At 46.7% G+C, this 24564-nt stretch overlaps 1 protein-coding gene across 1 annotated transcript in view; it reads left to right on the forward strand.

Moving 5' to 3' along the window:
• The window catches only part of nup210 (nucleoporin 210), a 58489-nt gene that overhangs the window by 19982 nt on the left and 13943 nt on the right, over positions 1 to 24564 (forward strand). The window contains exons 14-31 of the mRNA XM_062540986.1: positions 14 to 159; positions 2423 to 2641; positions 3084 to 3257; positions 10647 to 10839; positions 11195 to 11301; positions 12348 to 12452; positions 13202 to 13303; positions 13637 to 13765; positions 14903 to 15030; positions 15160 to 15289; positions 16380 to 16442; positions 16682 to 16861; positions 18508 to 18588; positions 19093 to 19224; positions 20990 to 21148; positions 21899 to 21990; positions 22430 to 22604; positions 23213 to 23388. Of these exons, the coding sequence (XP_062396970.1) occupies positions 14 to 159; positions 2423 to 2641; positions 3084 to 3257; positions 10647 to 10839; positions 11195 to 11301; positions 12348 to 12452; positions 13202 to 13303; positions 13637 to 13765; positions 14903 to 15030; positions 15160 to 15289; positions 16380 to 16442; positions 16682 to 16861; positions 18508 to 18588; positions 19093 to 19224; positions 20990 to 21148; positions 21899 to 21990; positions 22430 to 22604; positions 23213 to 23388 (2491 nt within the window). The remainder of the gene's footprint in view (positions 1 to 13; positions 160 to 2422; positions 2642 to 3083; positions 3258 to 10646; positions 10840 to 11194; positions 11302 to 12347; positions 12453 to 13201; positions 13304 to 13636; positions 13766 to 14902; positions 15031 to 15159; positions 15290 to 16379; positions 16443 to 16681; positions 16862 to 18507; positions 18589 to 19092; positions 19225 to 20989; positions 21149 to 21898; positions 21991 to 22429; positions 22605 to 23212; positions 23389 to 24564) is intronic.

Consider the following 24564-nt stretch of genomic DNA (forward strand, 5'->3'; position numbering starts at 1 on the left):
TGTGTTTTCACAGAGAGGCTGAGCCCTGGTAAAGACCACTGTAGCGGGGTCCGTGCCCAGGCGTTGGCGCCCGGCTACACTGGCGTGGTCGTCAGCTACACCCATGGCAACGTCCACCTGAGCGCCAAGATCACCATCGCTGCTTACCCTCCTCTCCGAGTGAGTCTGCGCCTGAATCGGCACTCTTTCCAGATCACCATCTGAGAGGTGCTGCTGGGGATTCTAAGCCAGTAGACTGTATGTCAAATTCAGCACCTTTCGGCATTCTCCACCGACCACCTCTAGTTCATTCAGCCGTCGGGCACAGGCCTGTCAAATCAAGTCAAGTTTATTTATATAGCACATTTCATGCACAGAGGTCATTCACTGTCGGCACATTACTTCAGCGGTATGGAAGGGAGGGATGTTATGTCAGTGTGTGCTCATCTCAAATATCAACACCATTTTGCCAGCATCAAAGACTGTTACTTTAATGTCAAACAGTCTGTTGCTGAACTGTAGCGAACAATAACAGCATCTGCTACTTCTGCTGCTATGATCATCGAGCAATGTGATCTCCGTCTTCTGGTGTCTAACCGTACCATATACCTGGTATAGTTATACTATATAAAGTCATTTATTATCTAGCTCTTCACAATGCTAGTAGAACACTCCATTGACTTGAATGGGATTTCAACATGAAGTTTCTTTTTCTCGTGTTGGCAAGTAGCCGGATAATAAGGGGGATAATGTATAGAACGCTGGTCATTATCAGGAAAATAAGTCCCTTCAGGGCGAAGCCTGTGCTCAGCGTCAGGGTCCGGTTCCCTGTCGAGACTTATATTCCCGGCGTTCCATACATTATCCCTTACCTAACGGCTAGTATTAGTTATACCACGGCTTGGTTGAATTTCCTATTGTCATGCGGTGTTTAGGGATAATGGGCTTAGCCTAATGACATACATTACATTACATTTTAGCTGGCGCTTTTTGTCCAAAGTGACTTACATATATCAGCTATGCATGAGCTAATGTAGCCTCATGTACAGTAAGTGCGGTCTGAGGAGATGGCTTCCCCATATGGGTGCTCCTCTCCTCATTGTTTATTCCAGTGGTGTGCTCTGCCTACCTCCATATTTCCTTGCTTTCCCCCCTTCTCCTCGGTAATGCAATTTGTGCTGTGCTATTCTAATCCGTAGGCTCTCCAGCAGTCCAGTCATTTTGCTAATTAGGCAGCATTGGATTACTCTGGACAGCCCCCCTTGCGAACCAGACGGAAAATGCATTGATCAGTCCCCTTTCAACGACTGGGGAAGAATAATAACTAATTTAGACCTGGGCTCCCACATTGGTCTGCTTCAGGCCACTGTGGGCTTTTGATGCCGTTTAATGATGTGGTTTCCGCCCTTTAGTTTTGGAGTGTTTTGAACTCCTCCGGTACCTGTGATTGACTTCCTCGCACCCTGCTGTGCTATATAAAGGAATAGCTGAGCTCCACTGCTTTGAATGGCTAATTTATGGTAAACAGGCTTTGAGGGACTAAGTGGAGTGTTTTAATGAATGCTTTTGTTTGTCATGCATTTTTCATGCGCGTGGTTTGGCAGTTCATTAAAGTTTGTGGAAGAGATGTGGAAATACAGATCTGGTGTTAACCTTGGTGATGCTTGTGCGTTACTGGCTCCTCTTCTGACTGAAGAGACCAGGTTGTCTAGAGAGGAGTCTAGCCTACAGTATGTATGCATGTATGTACTTACTGTAATACGTATGATTAATCTATATCTATGTCCCCAGAAGCTGCTGCTATTGACATAATATAATATCATATCATATGATTCAAGTCAGCAAACAAAAGTGGATCATTTTCAGTTCAGAATACGTGGCTGCCTGTCTGGCTATTGTCTATATTGTTCACCTCTTGTTTGCTTCAGTTGTTTACTTTTGCTGTTTGCTACTGTTGCCGTTGGCTTGTGACTTCACAACAGCATGCATATTTAATCGGACAGCGCAGTTTTGGCCCATAGAGTGTACCGGGGTGTTGTCAGTGCATTCGCTCCTGTTGTTTACATCTGTTTTTGACTACATTTCTGTGTCTGAATACAGTTGCGTTTGCATCTAGTGTGGCAGACAGGCCTTGGATCATGTCCATCTGGGTGTGGGTAATTCATTCATGTTTAAAAACGGTTGTTCATCTCTGACTTGAGGACTTGTCTGGTGCATTCATGTTTAAAGCTGCCTGGTGTTTATTTGTTACTGGAGGACTTGTCTGGTGGTGCATTCATGTTTAAAGCTGGTGTTTGTTTGTTACTTGAGGACTTGTCTGGAGCATTCATGTTTAAAGCTGGTGTTTGTTTGTTGCTTGAGGACTTGTCTGGTGCATTCATGTTTAGAATGTATGTTTAGAATGTTAAGAATGTATCTTGAGGACATGACTTGTGCTTTGCAGGCCGTCGACCCAGCCTCTGTGGCCCTGGTGACCTTGGGCTCGTCCAAGGACATGCTGTTTGAGGGCGGCCCCCGGCCCTGGGTGCTGGAGCCCTCCAGCTTCTTCCAGAACCTGAAGGCCGAGGACCCGTCCAGCGTCAGCCTCGGCCTGTGCGGCCCGGCGACCCGGAGCTACGCCCAGCACTGGGTCCGCGCCACCTGCCGCGCCCTCGGAGAACAGGTGAGACCGCTGCAGCGCTGCCGTACCTTCTTCCTCGTCCTCAACTGTCTTCCTCTAATCGGGCTTCCTCTCTATTCTCTGTTGTTGCAGTTCTTCCCCCTTCCCTTCTCTCTCTTTCTCTTCCTCTCTCTTTCTCTTTCTCATTTTCTCTCTCTCTTTCTCGTTTTCTTTCTTTCCCTCTCCCTCTCTCTCCCTTTCTCTCTCTCTCTCTCTCTCTCTCTCTCTCCCTTTACCTTTCATTCTTCCTGTCTGTTTTGCTTTACCCCTCTTTGCTGTTTTTCCCTCATTTTTCTAGGTCACGCTTTTGAGCTTTCCCAGAAGCTTCATAAGTCCCTGGATTAAGCAGTCTCCTCTACTGATATGTAAATCACTTTTTATGTAAACACATCTGCCCGATGAGTCCTCTCTCCGTTAACCGGTTCCGTTAACATTCCCGTTCCAGGTGTTGGAGGTGACGGTGGGGAACCAGGCCAGCCTGACCAACCCGTTCCCCGCGGTGGAGCCGGCCGTGGTGAAGTTCATCTGCGCGCCGCCCTCGCGCCTCACGCTCGCGCCCGTCTACACCAACCCCCGCGTGGACCTGTCCTGCCCGCTGCTGCAGCAGAACAAACAAGTGGTGAGGATGCCAACAGGCAAAGATCCCTCATTACTGACAAGTTAGAGCCACATAATGCATCTCTATGGAAGCAAAATTCAAACAGTTCCTGTCTGCTTAAAGAGGCGTGTCGCAAAGACGTCATAGTGGGATATCGATCGGCAAGCAGTTCAGTTCAAATGTAACGTCACTTTCTAGTTCTGCTTAAAGGGGGATCTCTCCCCCCTCCGCTTTAACCCTCTCTGGCCAGGGGAAGATCCATTTGTCATCAATGCCTTGTGCTAAGTCAGAAACTGGGGAGGAAATTGACTGATGAGAGTGCTGACAACCTCATGATATTTGATTTGTTCCATGAACTACTGACCTTCGTTACACAGTTTACTGGATGTATTCTTTATGGTAGCCGTCGAAATGAGCTCAAGAGATCTCAGGACAACAACAAAGCTCAGATGAAGTCCCGAGTGTACTAAAAGTGTATTGTAGAGTGTGCTGTGTGCTTGTAAGCTGTGTAGTTCTGTGGTGTCAGGCTATGCCTCGGGCCTCTTGCTGTTGAAAGGGGAGGTGTGTGTTGTGGCCCAAAGTCTGCTCCTGAGGGCTGCTGCAGGCCCTGTACTGCTCCCTCTAGACCAGCCACACTCAGAGCTCATCAGCGCTATATAGGCACGTTAAGGCAATTACAGTCATTTCCCGTCTATTAGCCGCATTGTGTATAAGCTGCAGGACTGTGTTTTATGCGAGTTAAAAGAAACGAAACCATATTAATACCATATTAACTGGCCCGGTGTATCAACCTCATATCGGAGGAAATTTTGCAAAATCGATGCACAGTATAAGCCGCGGCTAATCGTCGAGAAAGAGATTCACGCTCAAATTGGTTAGGGGTCTAAGTAGCCTTGTGAGAGACCGCAACGGCCAGCTCACGAGTTGGGATGTGAGCTTGGAGATGTTGGTGGAAAATAATGTCCAGGAGAGGTAGTTCCAGTTTCAACCAATGGTGTCAAACGATTTATTAAATAATGAAAATGTGCAAGAATAGCAATAGGCTATTACTTATCAAACAAAACACTTTTAACAAAAGAAAACAAAATAAGTAAGGCAATCAGCCACGCAAAGTACTCACTTAGAACATAGAGCTCTACCTCACAACAGGATTACTGCTCTCTCTAGTTCTTCAGGGGAACTGAGCTACCCCTCTTAAATAACCCCACCAATAACCTCAAATTGGTCCAAAGTGAAAGATTGGGTCAAACTACCCAAATAGGGAATTACTGTCTCTAATATTAACATCAAGAAAACAAATACATAAAGCAAAAACATACAAAGTGATCATAGTGCATATTACAATCTAAATACATATTAATTACAAGTGCAAACTATCTCCACATACATAATGATAACGAAAAGGACAAACAGACGAAGCAAACACCCCTGCATCATAATGCCAGACTCCCTCCCCTTGTGGGATGGTGTAAAAGCGCTGTCCCAACGCGAAGCGCGCTTCCGCAATGGGACAGCAGACGGAAAGGCAGAGGACCAGGAAGTGTTGTAGGTGAGCTGAATGTTAACCAGTTTACTAGCGATATACAGAGAATGCAAATGGTAAATGGGAATGATTGTGGGTACCACACTGTTAGTTAGCATTGCCGTGGAGAAAGAAAACATGTCCTTAGTTATTAGCTATATGGCCAAACTTAAGATAAATCGCGGAAGACCAAACAATCGGTCTGACGCGTAAATGAGCGCCAAACAGGCGGCAAACTCCCGACACCAACAATTAAATTCACCGTACACCAAACAGACGTTACACAACAATACACAATACTCTAAACAAACAAACAACACAGTTTATAAGCCAGGGAGTTGTGGCGGGTGACTGTGTGCGAATGGGTTTGTGTATGCGTGTGTTCAAATGAACGGAGTCTCTCTCTCCCTCTCCTGCGCTTGCAGCGTAAAGTCTGTACAGTCCGGTATAGTGAGAACGGGATAGTTCAGTTTCTCACATTACCTTCCCCCTCTGAAGTCTCACCACCAGGGTGGCGAGACAAGAAATCCGCAACCACATTTTGCTTTCCCGGGCGATACTCAACCCGGAATCTATATGGCTGCAGAGCCAGAAACCACCTGGTGATTCTGGCGTTGGAGTCTTTCATTCGGCCGAGCCACTGAAGAGCCCGGTGGTCAGTTTGTAGTACAAAGTCCCTTCCAAGCAAGTAATACTTTAAAGAGTCAAGGGCCCATTTTATGGCCAAACATTCCAGTTCGATAGCGGCGTACCGCGTTTCGCGGGGGAACAATTTGCGGCTAATGTAAGCCACTGGCCGCTGGTCAGAGCCTTCCCCTTGAAGCAAAACCGCCCCCAATCCAATGCCAGAGGCATCAGTTTGGACGGTGAATGGCTGGTCGAAGTCTGGGCTCTGCAAGACCGGGTCCTGACACAGGGCCTCTTTCAGGTCCTTAAAGGCCCTCTCCTGTTCCGCACCCCACTGCAGGCAACCAGACCCAGACTTCCGGGTTAAGTCTGAAAGGGGTGCAGCACGAGAGGCAAAATCTGGCACAAACCGGCGGTACCAGCCCGCCAGACCCAAGAAGGACCGTACCTCCTTTCTAGTCTGTGGCTGGGGACAGTCCCGTATGGCTTGGACCTTGTCGGTCTGGGGCCTAATCAGCCCCCTACCCAGCACATGGCCCAGGTAACGGACCTCTGATTTGGCAAAGTCACATTTCTTTGGATTCACTGTAAGTCCAGCTCTTTGGATGCGCTGCAGCACATCTGAAAGATGACGTAGGTGGTCCGCCCAGCTGGTACTGTGAATCACTATGTCATCTAAGTATGCTGCAGCGAAGGAGTCAGTTCCTTCAAGAACACAGTCCATGAGTCTCTGGAAAGTAGCTGGCGCCCCCTGCAGGCCAAACGGCATAACCAGGAAGTGGAACAACCCTTGGGGAGTTCTGAATGCCGTGCAGGGCCTGTCCTGCTTGGCGAGGGGCACCTGCCAGTAGCCCTTGCACAAATCAAGAGTGGTAATGAAGCTTGCCTTACCCAGCCGTTCAATCAGGTCCTCCAGTCGTGGCATAGGGTAGGCGTCAAAATGGGACTGGGAGTTGACTTTGCGGAAATCAATGCAGAATCTGATGGTTCCATCCTTTTTAGGAACCAGGACCACTGGATTGCTCCACTCACTGTAGGACCTCTCGATGACCCCTAGGGACAGCATCTCCTCCACTTCCTCCTTGAGTAGAGGCAGCAGACGCTCGGGGATTCGATACATCCTTTGCCGGACCGGGGTGGTGTCCTTCAGTGGGATGGAGTGCTCCACCACCGTGGTGAAACCAGGTTTGTTTTGGCACAGACCTGATGGAATGATGGCCTCTAGCTCCCTCTGCTGTCGTGGAGGGAGGTGCGCCAGATCAAGAGCAGTGGGTGGTTGAGTAGCTGGAAAAAACTGCTCTGGACTGTCACCTTCCTCTTCCCCAACAGCTTGCACCAGGAGCTGCAGGCTGCCTTGGGTGTCCCGCTCTCGCCACTCCTTCAACAGGTTGACGTGGAACACCTGCTTTGTCTTCCTCCGGCCTGGCATGTTGATTTCATAGGTGGCAGGCCCCATCTTGCGGGTAACCGCAAATGGTCCCTGCCACTGGGCCAGCAACTTGTTCTCCGACGTGGGAAGGAGCAAAAGGACCTTCTGCCCCGGCTGGAAAGTGCGTTGTCTGGCTGTCCTGTCATACCAGACCTTCTGGCGATGCTGAACCTGCTCCATGTTGTCCCGGACCAGCTCTGTCATCTCCTCCATTTTCTCCCGCATTTGAAGGACATGGGAGAGAATACTGTTGGTCTGAGGTGCTGTTGGGCCTTCCCAGGCTTCTTTCAGTAGATCCAAGGGGCCTCTCACTGGTCTTCCATACAGCAGTTCAAATGGTGAGAAGCCAGTGGAAGCTTGAGGCACCTCACGGTACGCAAACATCAAGTATGGCAGCCAGCGGTCCCAGTCTTTTCCATTGGCTGACACATACTTTCGGAGCATGCCCTTAAGTGTCTGGTTGTATCGCTCAACCAGGCCGTCGGTTTGGGGATGATAGGGTGTGGTCCTGATCCCCTTAATCCCCAGTAGGCTATAGACCTGCTTCATCTTCTTGGCTAAAAAGGCTGTTCCCTGGTCCGTGATAATCTCTTGGGGTATCCCTACCCGAGAAAACAGCTGTAGGATAGCCTGGGAGATAGTGGTAGCAGTCACTTTACGGAGGGGAAAGGCTTCTGGATAACGGGTAGCATAATCACAGACCACTAGAATGTACCTGTGTCCTCTCTGTGTTCTTTCTAGCGGCCCAACAATATCCATTCCTATCCGTAAAAAGGGGACCTCAATAATGGGAAGTGGCTGAAGGGGAAATGGATTGGTTTTTCGCTTGCTAGTTAGCTGGCACACAGGGCAGGACTTGCATACGGTTTGGATTTCCCTATACATCCCTGGCCAATAGAACCTGGCAGCAACTCGCTCAAAAGTTTTGGCAGTACTGAGATGTCCTGCCCAGGGGATGCTATGACCAAGGGAAAGCACACGTTCTCTCAACACAGTGGGCACTACTAGCTGCTCTGGTATTTTCCCCTCTGACTGGTGGTACAACAAGCCATCTCGCAACAAATAGCTTTCTCCAGACAGGCTAGCTGAAACACCAGTTGAAACACCATCCACACTGCTAACCTTGCCATAGGCCTCCTGCAATGTAGGGTCCTGGTTCTGTAGCTGTTCCAGGCCCTCAGTGATGTCTTCCCAAGCTCCGCCCCCTAGGCCCTCCCCATCCTGCTCATTCTGCAGCGTCCCCACTAATTTCTCCCTTCTCTTTTGCTGGTGAGTTTTTCTTGGTCTTAGCTTAGGAGGGGGTAACAGTTCACTTTCAAAGAAGGGCATTTCTCTCAGGGAACCTGGCTCTAGGGGCTCTTCTGCCTGGGCTTTTTTCTGAGACCTAGTGACGACCACATTGACAGGCTTATTGGCTTGCACCAGCTCTGGCAGTACCAAAATATCCTGCCCTAAGACTACTGGATGACTAAGTCTCTCCACAATTCCAACAGTGAGTCTATAGGTCTGACCATGCACTTCAACATATACTTTGGCAACAGGGTATTCGTGTTCATCCCCATTGACACAAATCACTCTTAAGGTCCTACCAGATATGCAGTCCTTTTTGTCCACTAGGTGGGGCTGAACTAAAGTTTGGGAACTCCCTGTATCAATGAGAGCCCTAGTCATCTTCCCACCCACTAACACTGGGACAGTCTGCAACATACCCATAACCCCCTGTTCTTGCTCCTCGCACCCTGGGAGACAACAGTGGCTACTACCTACGGGCTTTCTTGCAGGGCAGTTGGGCTTGATGTGACCTTCTTGGCCACAATGGTGACATATGACACGTGGGCGCTCTGGTGGGCGCTCTGGTGGGCGCTCTTTGGGAAAAGTGGCATACCTAGGGGGCATGTAGGGACCCTTGTCACTAATCCTACCTCGCTCATTAGGTCTAGGACCACCCCCACTACCATATCCACTTGTCCTACCCTGGGACTGGGGCCTGAAACCAGTCTCACGGAAGTTCTTTGGCCCTCGGCGTGCAGCAAGGAAGTTCTCCACCAGCTCTGCAGCCTGCTGGCCAGTCCGAGGATTGTGCTCTTTCACCCACACTCTGATATCAGGTGACAGAGTACGAAAAAACTGTTCCAAGATGATGACTTCTTCGACCTCTTCAACCGTCTTGTCCTCCGGTCTAATCCATTTGCGAAATAAATCCTTCAGACGCTGGTATAGCTCTTTGGGGGACTCTCCAGTCCGGTTGTCTGGCTCCCGAAACCTCCGACGGTAGACTTCCTCATTTATTTCATATTTTTCAAGGATTGCTTCTTTTACCTTGTCGTAATCCATTGACTGATTCATGTCCATGGATACATAAGCATTGCGGGCTTTGCCCCGCAGGTATGGCACTAAATACACAGCCCAGTCCCCCCTTGGCCACCGGTAAGCTGTAGCAAGGCGTTCAAATGCAGTCAGATACTGCTCTATATCTTCCCCCTCTACAAACTTGGGAACCGCAGCACGTGACCATGACACTGGAGCGGCTGGATTCGCTGGCGGTGTCTGTGGCTGTAGCGGCGGCGGCGGCGCTTGTGGCTGGGGCGGCGGCGCTTGTGGCTGGGGCGGCGGCGCTTGTGGCTGGGGCGGCGGCGCTTGTGGCTGGGGCTGCGGCGCTTGTGGCTGGGGCTGCGGCGGCGCTTGTGGCTGGTGCTGCGGCGGCGGCGCTTGTGGCTGGTGCTGCGGTGCTTGTGGTTGACGGCTGTCGTCGAAGTCATCACGGAGCTGGTTTAGCTGGATCTGCACGCTTCGCCAGCGCTGCTCCTGCTTGAAAGATTCCCGCTCGTGTGTCTTCAGGGTTTTCTGCAGCAGATCATACACCCCGGCTATGTCAGCTCCTGCTGGCGGCTCTCCCCCAGGCTTCAGCTCTGCTGCCACTGTTGCTCCTACTTCCGTCCCTAGAGTCTCTTCCTCCACCTCTTCCTCCTGCTCATCACGCACCAAACGCCGAAACGCCATCCTCTGCCAAGTTTGGCTCTGCTTGACACCACGTCCACGTTTTCCACCTCGTCCTCGTTTTCCCCCTCTTTTATCCAGTTTCTCCGACGGCGTCACTATCCCACCGCTGCCACCAAATGTGAGAGACCGCAACGGCCAAGCTCACATCCCAACTCGTGAGCTGGCCGTTGCGGTCTCTCACAAGCCTTTATTGGTGGAAATCACAGCCCTCGAAGCTGAATTGTTGCTCTTGGGATATTTGAGACATTTGAAAGCGCTTGTTTAGTCATGATCAGTGCCAGTAAACTGTAAACAAACGCATGGACCGTAGTCCCTCTAAACCTGATGCATGCAATGTGCAATAATACTGTACAGGAGAACAGAACGAGCCTTTTCAACCATGCCACCAGAACCTGCATAATGGTTAGAAATCGTTTTGATAGATTTTGTTAATAGTTTTGATAATCAGCATTCTGCACGTGTAAAGTGTTCGGGATGAGCACCAAATGAGTGCTAAATGCCCTTGGCATCAAAGCCTCTGGCTCCTCTTGTGCACTCTGTATTACAGTCCTGTGCCTGCCCCTCTGATTCCCCTCCTCCTCCTCTGAAGCTTCTGGGCTTGCAGCAGTGTCATTGCACTCAGGGATACCGCAGTCCAGTAATCTATAAAAACTGATTCAGCACCTCGCTGCTCCCCAGGGTGATGGTAGAATGATTCCAAAAGGCTGCTGGGCTAAAATATCGTCCTAATATCGTCCTCCTACGATCACCAAATCCAGATACTGCTTTTAAAAATTTTGTTTTTGTCTGGAGTCTTTTTAAATTAATAAATTTCTTGTTTTTTGTTTCACAGGTGCCCGTGTCTAATTACCGTAATCCTGTGCTGGACTTGGCCCCCTTCGATCACCAGGGCAGGAAGTTTGATAACTTCAGCTCTCTGGCCATCGCCTGGGAGTCCTCCAAAACGTCCCTGGCCAGCATCGAAGCTTCCATGCCCATGGACCTCCAACTGTTTGAGGATGCCAGTAAACAGACTAAGATGCACGGTGCGCTTGTGGCCTATAGTGGGTCGGTCTCTACACATGATGCATTGGGAGATTTAGATAGATAGATAGATACTTTATTGATCCCCAAGGGGAAATTCAAGAAGTGTCTCAATCACAAAATGCTGTTACTTCTGTGTATTTACGCAAAACCTTAGGGTGTATTAATATAATGTCATGGTAATATGTCATTAAAGTAATTAACTAAACCGATGAAATATTTGTTAAAACCACAAAGCATATTACCAAAAGGTCCATGACTATTTGTGATAATCATTTATGCATATTGCTCATAACTCTATTTTAGATAGTTTCATTCCTAAGAGCGAGCCTAAAACCTGCTTCTCGTCTGTTCCAGGTCGTCAGTCCGTCCTTGTCCACCATGTGTCGGGCATGGCGTCCATCTCTGTGACTGCAGTGGGGTATCAGCCATCTCACCTCGATGCTGCTCAAGTCCTTCCTGGGGTATGGCACACTTCTACAGTTGTCTTGGCACTCATCCATTCGGCCTACAGCCCTGTCATGAAGAACAGGTTTCACTTCCTGTTCTATGTGTGTGTGTGTGTGTGTGTGTGTGTGGTTAACCATAAAGTGATGCATCAGCCCACAGCTTCCTGATGGTTGCTATAACAAAACACACACACACACACACACACACACACACAGGCAAGTACAGAAATGAGTGGCAGAATTACCCAGAAAAGCCTGCTGCCGTGACAGTGCCTCGTGGGTATGATACAAGCCGCCATCTTACAATGCCACTTGATAGTCCATACAGAGTTGACAAGAAAATGGCCCTGTGTCCCTTATCGACAGTATTTGTCAATTATACTGTATTTCATGAATAGACTATTAAGCAAGCACCTGTTCTGTGGTCGTTAGTCTGAACAGATTATGTAATCGAGACGTGTGTATTCCGCTTTAGTGGTGCACAGTTGTGAAATGGGGCGTCGGCGGCTTCAGTGATGGGGAACAGTCGTGACGGAGCAGTTCTTTTGATCTGAGCTTCCAAAGACTTTTAGCTGCAGTGGACTATGCAGCTGCCTCTGTAAAGTGTAAAGTCTTTATTGAAGGACAAGTTCTGTCGTTTCTGAACGTAATCCTCATCTGTTACACACACTGATAATGTATTGTTATCTCATTCAAGCAACAAGGCGCTGTGGTATCTTTCAATGTTGTTTTTATGTTGTGATTGAGTTTGTGAATCGTTGCTAGGACGCGACCACGTCACCTCCACAGCTTCTTCCTCTCTGATAAATGAGTCACATTTTTCAAACGATAACTTCAACTTTATCCATTGAATTTATATTTGAATTGATATTTCATAAAAATATGGATGGATGGATGAATATGAATGTATTACATTTTCTACAGATTACAAAAGCAAATGTAAAACGTCCCATTAAGTTATCCCCTAATTAAATAAATCCTGTAACGGCGGATTTGAAAGAGGTACATTAAATGAGAACATGGATTGTTTTTTCAAATTGTTATTCTTTTTGTTTTCCCAGTTCACTCCCCTCACCGCGGTGTCGGCCACTCTTGACCTTCTGCTGGTGGAGGACGTGCGGGTCAGCCCTGACAGTGTCACCATCTATAACCACCCTGACGTGCGGGTAAGATAAGCGACCTTAATACCCCACTTTCTGCCTCCCAGACACCGCTAGCTCTTTCAACTCAACCTTATCTGATGGGTCTGGCGACCTTTTGACCTTTGTTATGGTAGCCATGACGGCCGCTGCTTTTTGCGCCGTATTCGGCCCACCTCCGGGGCAGATCTGTTCCAGAGTCGGCAGGTATCTGGGATTCTCTCCCAGAATGCCGTGGTCTCTGACTGGCCACAAATCTGTCAGTGATGATCCTTCTAATGCAGCTCTATCCCCATGGCTCTGGGTGTAAATCTGTCATTGGATGGCTTTCTGTTCTATTTGCTGTGCAGAGAAGGGGTCAAGGAGTTCGGCACACATCTAAAAAAGAAAACACGTTATGAACACCAACCCAGAGGGCTGAATTCATTGCATTGCAAAAAGGAATCCTATATTGTTAGACTATTTAAAAGAAATCGAGGAAATCGGGGAGAAAAACAGGTAAAAATGGAACAGAAGAATGACACCAATGTGGTCAGTCGTCATCAGACCCATGGATAATGTGTGTGTTCTTCATGGATAATGTGTGTGTTCTTCATGGGTAATGTGTATGTTCTTCATGGATAATGTGCACGTTCCTCATGGGTGATGTGTATGTTCCTGATGGGTAATGCGTATGTTCTTCATTGGTAATGCGTATGTTCTTCATTGTTAATGCGTATGTTCTTCATTGGTAATGTGTATGTTCCTCTTGGATAATGTGTATGTTCCTCTTGCAGGCTGAGCTCACTCTCCGAGAGGGGTCCGGATTCTTTTTCGTCAATGCCAGTGTCGGAGGATTGGTGGATGTGCTGTACCAAGATGCCCAACTAACCGCAGAGGTTGGCATTTATTCACTGTGTATTCACTCTGTCCACTATATTGCATTTTGTTTTTGTTATCCCCGTTGCTACGCTGGTCGCGGCCGTTGTGTTTATGTGAATCAGTGGTCTATCAGTGGCACTGAGGTTCACTATCCAGCATTTCCTGTATATTCACTGTGTGATACTGTTGTTTTTACTTAATACTTACTGTACGTATTTTCTTAGCGTTTACATTCAGCAATGCTGTTGCCTTCACTGTTGTGCTGTATGGGGTTGTGGAGTACGTCGGGGAGTCACTAGAGAAGTGTGGGAGAGCCACTGAGACATGCTTGACCTGCGGATGTGTTCCAGGTGGTGCCTAAGCAGCCGGGGAGTTTACAGGTCATGGTTCACGACCTCTGCCTGGCATTCCCAGCCCCAGCCACAGCCGCCGTCCACATCTCGGACATCCTGGAGGTTTATGTGCGAGTGGTTGACAAGGTTGGTTGTAGAGCACATTCTGTCTTTGTCTCATTCTCTCTCTCTCTCTCTCTCTCTCTCTCTCTCTCTTACTCGCTCACTCACTCTCTCACTCACACACACACACACACACACACAGACACTCTCTCTCTCTCTCACACACACGCACACACACACACACACTCTCTCTCACTCACTTCTCGCTTTCTCTCTGTCCCCCACTCATTATTTGTCTACTACTTTCTCTAAGGTCTAAGCCCTGAAATCTCAAAAGACTTTACTGACATCCACTGACAGGTGACTGAGTTTGCTAGGCTGTTCACTGAGTTCACAGAGTTCACTGTAGAGAGAAACAGCACCTGTGCCATATTGTGAAATGAACAACACCTAAAGTACAACAAGTTGCAAATACATTTTCATGTTTTCCATCCTCACTTTGGGTAAACTCGTGTTTCAAGTCACAACGCTATAAATTGTTTGCCACAGCCACTTTTGATTTAAAAAAGTAGCGCCATCCCCTCGCTGATTGGCCTGCTGTCCTGAGGGTTGAGGGAAACATCAGTATGTCTTAAGTCAGCCAAGCAGCCTTGTTTCTACAAGCATTAGTATATTGTCTGGTGCCAGACTAGTATCTTAATGACATGGAAATGAACAGAGATACTAGGTGGGCTGGACCCGGCTAACATTTGCTTATATCTCTTAAAGTTTCATTTCACTCACTCAAGAAAAGAGCCGCCAACTTGGGCTGTAAGTATCTCATGCAGTGAAGTTTCAGAGATTATGTAAATTTGCCATGCTGAATCACTTGAATCACAATCTTTGCATGGACATGGAAATTTCGCTCAATTACACATTCGATCCATAGGGGGCTCTGCAACTGAAACATTTCAATAGCTGCTTGGAACGCTGGGATCACTGCTTCTGGGTGTAGACATGTGCATCTGTGCATTAAATCAGTTTGGGAGCGGCATTCTAGTGTGCACCAAAAAGAAAAGGTCTTGGCGAAGACCTTCTTTTCAGCCATTATAATAAAGTACAGAAGTAGCTGCGGTTTCATAAGGTGCTGGATCTTCAAACTTACTTTGGCCTTTAGATTTTTTTCCCCCTTTCAGTTAGACTTTTTTTTGTTGATGAAATTGAATGCTGACTGTGTTCCAGGTGGAGATTGGAAAGTCTGTGAGAGCATATGTGAGAGTACTGGATGACAATAAAAAGCCATTTTTGGCCAAATATTTCCCATTCATGAACCTGAAACTGAAGGCTGCGTCGTCAATTATAAACCTACAGTAAGTCAACAATGCCCAGTAATGGAATTGAAGAGATACAGTAGTGTAAGTGCAATTATCCTCTTTCTGTGAATGTAGTAGAAATGTAATTTAATTCTATATTATGTGTACTGTATTTTCCTCCCTCAGAGCTGAATCCTCTGAAAGGGACACTGCCATTTTCCTGGTCAAAGGCTTGGCTATTGGACAGACCAGTGTGTCTGCGGTGGTGTTGGATAAAAGTGGGAAGAAGATATCCTCCGCTCCCCAGACCATTGAGGTAAATGTAATTAATGTAATGTATGTAGTCTACAGTGTAGAGAGAGGAGCAGACTTTGGTACCGAATGGTCCTGATCCAGGGTATCAGAAGATCAGGCTCTGAACTTCAAGATTTTTATTCCAACGTTTCGGCTTACGCCTTCATTAGGAAAATTTCCCTGATGAAGGCGTAAGCCGAAACGTTGGAATAAAAATCTTGAAGTTCAGAGTGTGCCACGACACTTTCGTTTATAGTTAACCTTTACCGCCGTGAGCACCTCACAAGGTGTGCGTTTACTCATCCAAACGAATCAGAAGATCAGGACCAGGACTTTGACCGCTCAGAACTCCGATCAAATCTCAGATCTGTCTTCTGTCACGAAAGTCAGTCAATGATACAGTAGATACCGATGATGTCATAACCATGCACATCATGGTTTATGATTCATTTAAAGGCGCCCAAAAGTTTAGGATGGTGTTGTCCCAGTAGAGATGCCAGTATTAAGCCTTTCATAATCTTAGTCTATCATAGTACCATGTGAAATCATTTGATGATAATTTAGAAATGTGGCAATAGAGTTTAAAGTGCTTTAAGATGTCATGTTAAGTTAACCCATGAGGAGACTGTGTCTTTGCAGTCCAGGTGTTCAGATATGAGCTAAACCGGTCTGGTTTGGATGTTTTGGTGTCTTACTCCGACACATCCGAATTCTTGAAATTCTTCTATCTATCTATCTATCTATCTATCTATCTATCCATCCCCACCAGAGCTGCAGTCTGGTTCTCCTGTGAGATAAAAAAAGCATGCGAGAGCCTGCAGCTGAATATCGAATGCTGTTCTCACACCACAACGAGCTTTTATCATAATTAGCCGCAGCTTATACAATGATTTTGCAAAATTTCTTCAGCTATGAGGTTAATACAGGGGGAGCAGTTAATATGGTGTTAATATGGTTTTGTTTCTTTAAACCTGAATAAAACACTGTTCTGCAGCTTATACACAATGCGGCTTATATGCGGGAAATTACTGTAAACATCAGTTTTTTTTTTACCCATGATGAGTCTGTGCTTTTCCACTCACACACACAATTTCCATCCTGCCTCTCGCTAGGTGTTTCCACCATTCCGGCTCATTCCGCGGAAAATGACCCTGATTATTGGAGCGATGATGCAGGTAATCAAACCGCCGCCTGGCCCATGGGCTACTCCCTCCTGTCCTGACCCTAAAGAGCTTTTTAGTCAATGAAGAAGAAAAACATTGACACAATGTCATTCGGATCGTTTATCATCATCTCGAGATGTAATTCCGCTGTTTGCCAGTGTCACTACATCTATAATCTAGCCAAGTCAGTTCATGTAAATACCAATTATCTGCTGTGGTGCTGACATGTTGGTTCTTCCGCTTGTTGACAGATAACATCAGAAGGAGGTCCCCAACCTCAGTCAAACATCCTCTTCTCCATGGCCAATGACGACGTTGCCTCGGTCAACAGCGTTGGTCACGTCAAGGGCGTCGCCATCGGCAACGTCACCGTGACGGGCCTGGTGCAAGCTGTGGATGCTGAGACCGGGAAGCTTGTCATAGTTTCACAGGTACTGCACCCGCACAGGAAATGACAAAAGCGGCACCATTAGTGTTCTGCCAAGTCATAAAGAAGGGTGCAGGACCACTTTTCAAAAAGCTAATTGTGGTGCATCATCGAGAAAAAAAAGGTTATAGGAAAGTCTAAATTGATGATAGACATTCAACCCATACCGTCAGGAATTCCTGGGGCAAAGAAATGTTGCGAAAAATAATAATAATGTTAAAATAAAATGGTGTTTAATCTATTTTTAAAGGTCCTATAGAATGGAAGAATTGAGTATTGCACTGTGTTCTCTGATGTTAAAATAGTATATATTCAACTTTGATTTAAAAAAATAAACTCAATTGCAATTTTACTAGACTAATTAAAACCATATACAGTGGGTATAGTAAGTATTCACACCCATGCTAAAGTTGACTAAAAAGAGGAATATAAAATCATCGTTTGAGAATTGATTGTAATGCCTTAATTCAAAAAATGAGTAAAAATCAAACCGCTAAGGACACTAATTTTCTTTGTGATTGAAGAATGTATCGTAAATAGATAAGTATTCAACCCCTATGTTAAATTCCCATAGGAGCAGGAGGATTTTTTATATGTTTTTATTTTTAAAGGCCAGCTATTTCATGGATCCAGGATATTATGCATCCTGATAAAGTTCCCTTGGCCTTTGGAATTAAAATAGCCCCACATCATCACATACCCTTCACCATAGCTAGAGATTGGCATGGTGCTTTTTACAGTTAGCCAATTAGCCTGTTTGATGCTCAATGCAAATCAAACAGGCTAATAGCGGTTTGATTTTTACTCATTTTTTGAATTAAGGCATTACAATCAATTCTCAAAAGATGATTTTATATTCCTCTTTTTAGTCAACTTTAGCATGGGTGTGAATACTTACTATACCCACTGTATTTAGGCTGGGTCAAAGCCATCGATATCTCAAAGTTGCGACATTACCGTTGACTCCCGTGAACAAACAATGGCGGCACTTCCGGGAACTATTCCATTGAGAATGAATGAATATAATACGACTTTTCTACATGACTTATAGTCGTGTGCATAATAATGCATTTTCATTGAGTAATGTATATGTATGTGGAAATGCAGTTTATAGTCATTTTCATCGAGTATTCACCGTAAATATTAATGCGATCGCTGCTGTCAATCCCGTAGTAAACCAGGGACCGAGGGAACTACTGAGTCTACCCACTAACCACGTGACCGCTCTAATCTGGCTTTAACATGGAAGTCAACGGCTGTCGCAACTTTGAGATATCGATGGCTTTGGGCTGGGTATTGAAATGGTCTGTTTGACTAAATGGCGCCCTCTTTGGCAACCCCAATTGAACTTCAATGGCTTTGCGAGGTCTGACATCACAAGCAAGCAGTTTTGCTGAATCGCCCATTTTTTAGTGTCTATTTCTAAGTTCAAGATTTCCATATGAAGGAGGGCACAACCATGCCTCATGTTCATGATAGCTCTTTGTTTATGCACAACCTCTCCTAATTCATGAAAACCAAGAAAAAAATTATTTCCATTCTAGGTGACCTTTAAGTTATGTTCACTTGGACTATGCTCATAGAGAAGTGGTTGAGGATTGTTAAGGCAAATGGTGCTGGATCATCAGCCTCCTCTTCTCTCGTCAACAGGACCAGGTGGAGGTGGAGGTGGTGCAGCTCGCAGGCATCCGTATCCGAGCCCCCATCACCAGGATGAAGACGGGAACGCTGGTAAGCTCCTCCATACGGAGAGCATGTTCCCGTTGATTAAGGTTATTTGTTAAGTGGGATGATAAGAGCATCAATACGAACCCTACATCAATAGTCATGTCACACAGCCAGCCCTGTGCTGCAGGGGGCTCAGCCTGTGGGGGTCGTCAATATTTGTCTTGAGATGGGGATTGCAGATTTTCAGTGATTTCAAGCAGTCTCGTCTCCACACAATTCCTTTTAATTACACAGAGACTATGAGGCTATGTATGGTTTATTGGTACATTTAAATGTGTCGAGGCATTTATTTACACATCATCTATTTTACTCGTGTGTGTGTGTGTGTGTCTGTGTGTGTCTGTGTGTCTGTGTGTCTGTGTGTGTCTAAGTCTGAGAGGGGATAACAACCTCAAGCTAGACAGAAAGCAGATGGAGAGAGGAAGGCCCATTTTTGCTAAAGGTTGAACAGATCCCTCTGCTCTATGGCCCGGTCTCTCAGGCATTAAATGGGTTTCTTTGCTCCAGATGCCGGCGTATGTGATGGGCCTGACAAGCAGCCAGACCCCCTTCTCCTTCGGGAACGCCGTGCCCGGCCTCACCTTCCACTGGTCCGTGACCAAGAGGGACATCCTGGAAGTGCAGACGCGACATTCCGAGGTAGGAAACAACAGTTGGACCGTGCAGTTGTCTTGTCACACACACACACACATATATACACACACACACACACACACACACACACACATACAGCTGTACAAAGCAGAGTAACACACTTGACAGCTCGACTGTCACACAACGTAACACACAGCTTGACCACAAGTCAAATGGGGTTGGTTTAGTCCACAGCTACTTACAGTATTTATGTGTAGGTATACATATTTTTCAATAATTAAAGAATTAAAATAAATTAAAATATCTACCATAGATAGATACCCATTGGACTCTCTCTCTCTCTCAGAGAATGAAGACCTTAATATCACTGTTGTAAGCTTATTGAAATGAGTCAAGAATTCAATATTCTTTTTTTTTGTAAATTGCACAACAGTACCATTATTCACAGTCTATTTCATTTGGGCCATTTGAGGTAGAGAGTTGAACACGTTCTGCTAAATAAACCCCTCATTTTACAGTTTCTGTTCTAATTGAAATACAGAGTTTACGTGTTTCTTGTGACTAATAGATGATGGGGAAAAAAGCAAAAGAGGTCTATATCATCTCTCAAACATTAAATCAATATTCTCTCTTCCCTAGATATTCTGTTCCATTATTCACAGCTGGTTTGGCTTTTAATTATCTTCCCTTCCACTTGAATGCCCAGGGTGCAAGGCGCCTATCTCTCTCACCGTCCTACCGTCTCTCTATAGAGCTATGGAGAGGTTGCAGGGAGATGAATCGCCATAGCGATCAGAGGATTTGGCAGATGGGCCCTACCATCACTCAATCTTTCTTTCTCTCTCTCTGGCTCTCTCTCCCCTTGTTCTTGCACTCTCTCTTTCTCTTTCTCTCTCTCTCTCTCTATCTCTGCTCGCTCCAGCAGTCAGCTTTCCTCTCACTCACCTGTAAAAAAAACATTCTGACAGACGATGCGGTGAAGTCCGACTCCCTGGCCTCTACATTAATCTCCTCCCGCGTGTGCGTGGCTCGACTGCCTAGTTCCCGTCACACACACGGAGAGAGTCGGTGTTTTTTTGCGTCGCTCCTCTAAGCAGCAGCAGACTGAGCATCTGCCCGACGCTCCGCGAAATGATTCGTCAATTTAATTGGACTGTGGGCGAGGGCAGAGGGAGAGGCATAATGAGCATGGCATTAGTGCCACGCAGCCGCCGCCGCGCGGCCGGGCGTTTCATCATTCGGGGCGGCGGGCGCTTTGCGTCCGGCGTGGCGAGCCAGCCGGCGCCAACGTGCCGTTTGATGTGCGCCCGCCGCGTCCCGCCGCCAAAACGCTCGTGCAAATTAGGACGTGATGTGAGTATTGTGCCGTTATCTCCGGTCCGCTCTTGAAGCGCGGCAGAAACGTTTTAATCCTCTCAAAGAGATGGGCGCCTTTCTCTGCCCCCAGCTGTGACACACATGCACAGACACTCACACACACAGACTCTCACACGCACACACATACTGTGGACCCAGACCCCACTTCTCACACTACACAACTTTGCCAGTTACTGACGCACATACGTACACACACACACACACACACACACACACACACACAGTATATATGTGTAAATACATACGCACCACACACCCTTGCTCCTTTTGTAGATGCACCGGATCGTGTCCCTAAACCACTACTCACTAATCGGTAATCGCTCTCCTTTCTATAGCCTCTTTCAGACACACACACACTCACACGCCGGCCTCTCCAACTCTCCCCTGACCAATAATCTCCCTCTTCCTCTCTTTTTGTTCCCATCTGTTCCAGGCTTCCGTGCAGCTGGGCGCGGAACACAACTTTGCCATGAGTGTTCTGGGCCGCATTAAGGGCCGCACGGGGCTGAAGGTGGTGCTCCGGGCCACCAGCCCCAAGGCGGGCCAGTTGGTGGGGAACGCCAAGGAGCTCTCGGATGAGCTGCAGATCCAGGTGCGTGTGTGTGTGTGTGTGTCTGTCTGTCTGTCTGTCTGTCTGTCTGTGTCTCTCTCTCTCTGTCTCTCTCTCTCTCTCTCTTTCTCTCTCTCTCTCTGTCTCTCTCTCTCTCTCTCTGTCTCTCTCTCTCTCTCTCTCTCTCTCTCTCTCTCTCTTCTCTCTCTCTCTCTCTCTCTCTCTCTCTCTCTCTAATAGGGCTTTTCCACTGCATGGTATCATCTCAACTCTACTTGCTTTTTCCATTAGCAAAAACTGGTACCTGGTACCTGGTGCTATTTTTGGTACCACCTCCGTTGGGGTTCCAAGCGAGCTGATGCGATACCAAAACGTTAATGACATTACAGTTGTTCTCTTCAGCGTTGCTATGGCAATCGGCTAGCTTAGGGGGGTACTTTGTTGCAGTGGAAAACGAACATCTTGTACCAAAATCCAGTCGTGTCGAGCTGATGCCATGCTATGGAAAAGCCCCATAAGGTTGCTAATTGGACAGGTGTGGCACTTGATGTTGAGTTTCAGATATGCATATATGCCATATGTTGCTATATGTCCAACTACTGTAAGCAGGTGTCCCTTAAAATCAGTCAGGAATCCACGCACTCAGTGGCACAACACTGATCTGAGCTTGTTTTTGTTTTCCTAGAAACTTTACACCAAACTCTAGCTGTAGATTTCAGAGATGTTACAGATGTTTTCACAGTTGTTATCAAAGCTCATCCTCTGCCCGTATCGTCTGTCTGTCTTGTTCAGGTGTATGACAACCTGCAGATCGTCAACCCTGCTGTGCAGGTGGAAGAGATTTTGATGTCTCCAAACTCCAACATCAAGCTCCAGACTAACAGGTGAAGGAACAGTCCTGTTTATATCAATGTGTCAGTCACGGAGAGACTGAATACATGTGATGGGATCTGGGAAAACCACCTGGTGAAAACAAAAACACTGAGTTCTGCTCCATTTCAACCGCCTGGTGAATTTTCCAGATTCCATCTCATAGAGAGACTCGTCTGAGGGCTCTCAAATGACATCTCCTCCTCTTGACATTCCCTGCCTTCCAGTAGACATTGTAGAAAGGTTGCAGATGCCACAGAACTTAGTCGTGTGTGTGTGTGTGTGTGTGTGTGTGTGTGTGTGTGTGTGTGTGTGTGTGTGTGTGTGTGTGTGTGTGTGTGTGTGTGTGTGTGTGTGTGTGTGTGTGTGTGTGTGTGTGTGTGTGTGTGTGTGTGTGTGTGTGTGTGTGTGTGTGTGTGTGTGTGTGTGTGTGTGTGTGTGTGTCACCTTCAGGGATGGAGTTGGTGCTCTCTCCTACCAAGTGCTGGACTGTCCAGACAAAGCATCACTGATCCAGGTGGACGACAAGGGCCATTTATCATCCGGATCGCTCACGGGTACCGCCTCTCTGCAGGTGAACTCCCAGGAGAGCTTCGGTGTCAATCAGACGCTCATTCTGGCCGTAAAGGTACTGTCACCGATCTCGCGCGCCACAGGCCTGGAGATTTATGTGCTTAATCTGATTTATCTGGCAGGGAGAGCAAGACACAGGGCTGTGAAAATATGTGTCTTAAATGTGATTTACCCCACTGCAGGACCCAGATTGAGGCCTGCAACAATATGTGTGCTAAATTTGATTTAGTTCACGGTAAAAGCAGCATGCATGTGTTGATCTGATTTAAAGTTGCAATAACAGCAAGATGCAAAGAAAAGGGAATTTCTGTGGTAAATTTCAGATACCCTTTCTATAGTTCACACTGTATTTCTCTCTTTTATTTGCTTGCTTTGGGGCGTTTGGTTGTTATAGTTATGAGAGTGAAATAGATTAAATACTGTTTAATCTAAATACTGTAAAAACTGTTTATGTTTGTCTAAGATTCACTGCAAACATGGTTTTATCCTGATCACGTACATGTATTAACAATCTCCAGTAATAAAGTCTCTTAATTACTCATATCAGATTATCTCCAATTACCATAATTCAGATGCATCCATCCATTATCAAATGTGAGCTCACACTGTGTGTGTGTGTGTGTGTGTGTGTGTGTGTGTGTGTGTCTCTCTCTCTCTCTCCAGGTGGTGCCGGTGTCTTACCTGCGCATCAGCACAAGTCCGGTCCTACATACCACCAACCGAGAGAGCCTGTCAGCCATCCCCCTGGGAACGGTGCTCTCCTTCCAGGTGCACTACCACGACAGCACCGGAGACCTGCTCCACAGCCACAACTCCCAGCTCACCTTCGCCACCAACAGGTACGCACACACTGGCGTTTGGGGGGAAGGGTAACGGTGCAGTCACACGCTTGCTTGCGTCCGCCAACGTTCGTCCATTGTTTTTTCCATTCACTTTACATTGGCTAGACTTCATTTGATGCCGCACTGAATTGTGGGTCCGATGGGTTGCCTGGGATAAGTTGCCTCCGCTAAAAAGTTGAGAAATGTTCAACCTTTGACGGATCGCGCAAGCGCCAGCCAATGAAATTCAGTCTATGCAAATTTCCGAACACTGACAAACCAATCAGTTCGCGTTTATGGAAATGTGACGAAATGAGGCATACTGTACGTTGGCGGACGCAAGCGTGTGACCGCACTGTAAGTGTATGTCAATATACAGCAGCGTTTCTCAAACTGTGGGGCGCGCCCCACTAGTGGGGCGCAGAGACATGCCAGGTGGGGCGCGAGCTGACGTGAAAAACCGGATATTTATTTTTAATCTGTAGCCTGTGCCCTCCTTTATTGATAATTACGAGAATACAACTCCATCTCACAAAACAAACACAAACAAGGTAATCTAGACTCTTGTAGGCCTATCATTGACCAAATGAAAATGTTAGTCTGTCCTGGAACCATAGTCCGAAAAAAATGATTGACGTCGTAATTTTAATTGCAGCGGAAACAAAAAAAAAAAGTTCATTTTCGAGACGAGCGCAGTGAAATTGAAGGATATCTTGGCTATCTGTCCGACGACAATTGCTGTTCTGCGATCTCGAAGAACAACTGCTTGACAAACGCAAACACTCATGTTTTGCCTTGCAAGTGGACAAGGCCACTGACAGTTACAAAAGTGGTTTAGTTATTGCTTATGTCCGCTTTGTTAACTTGACAGCAGCCGAAGATATTCTATTCTGCGAGTATGCCAAAAGTAGGGACACTGCAGATGAACTATTCAACATTGATCTCAACAATTAGTCTACCTGGCAGAATGGGAAAACTGCGAGGGACTTTGCTCGGTTGGCGCACAGATAATAGCAGGTAAAAGAAATGCTATCGTCGTGATAAAGAGAGTATAGTTCCCGATGCGCAACAGACGGACTGTTTCATTCAGGGAAGCGCTCGCGTCAAGGCTTGACCTGAATAAGATAGTAAGAGTGTTTAACTTAATTTATAACAAAATGGTAGCATATAGTTGGCCCTTTTGCTGTATTTTTG

This window comes from Sardina pilchardus, chromosome 7, assembly GCF_963854185.1.
Source record: "Sardina pilchardus chromosome 7, fSarPil1.1, whole genome shotgun sequence".
NCBI classification, from domain to species: domain Eukaryota; kingdom Metazoa; phylum Chordata; class Actinopteri; order Clupeiformes; family Clupeidae; genus Sardina; species Sardina pilchardus.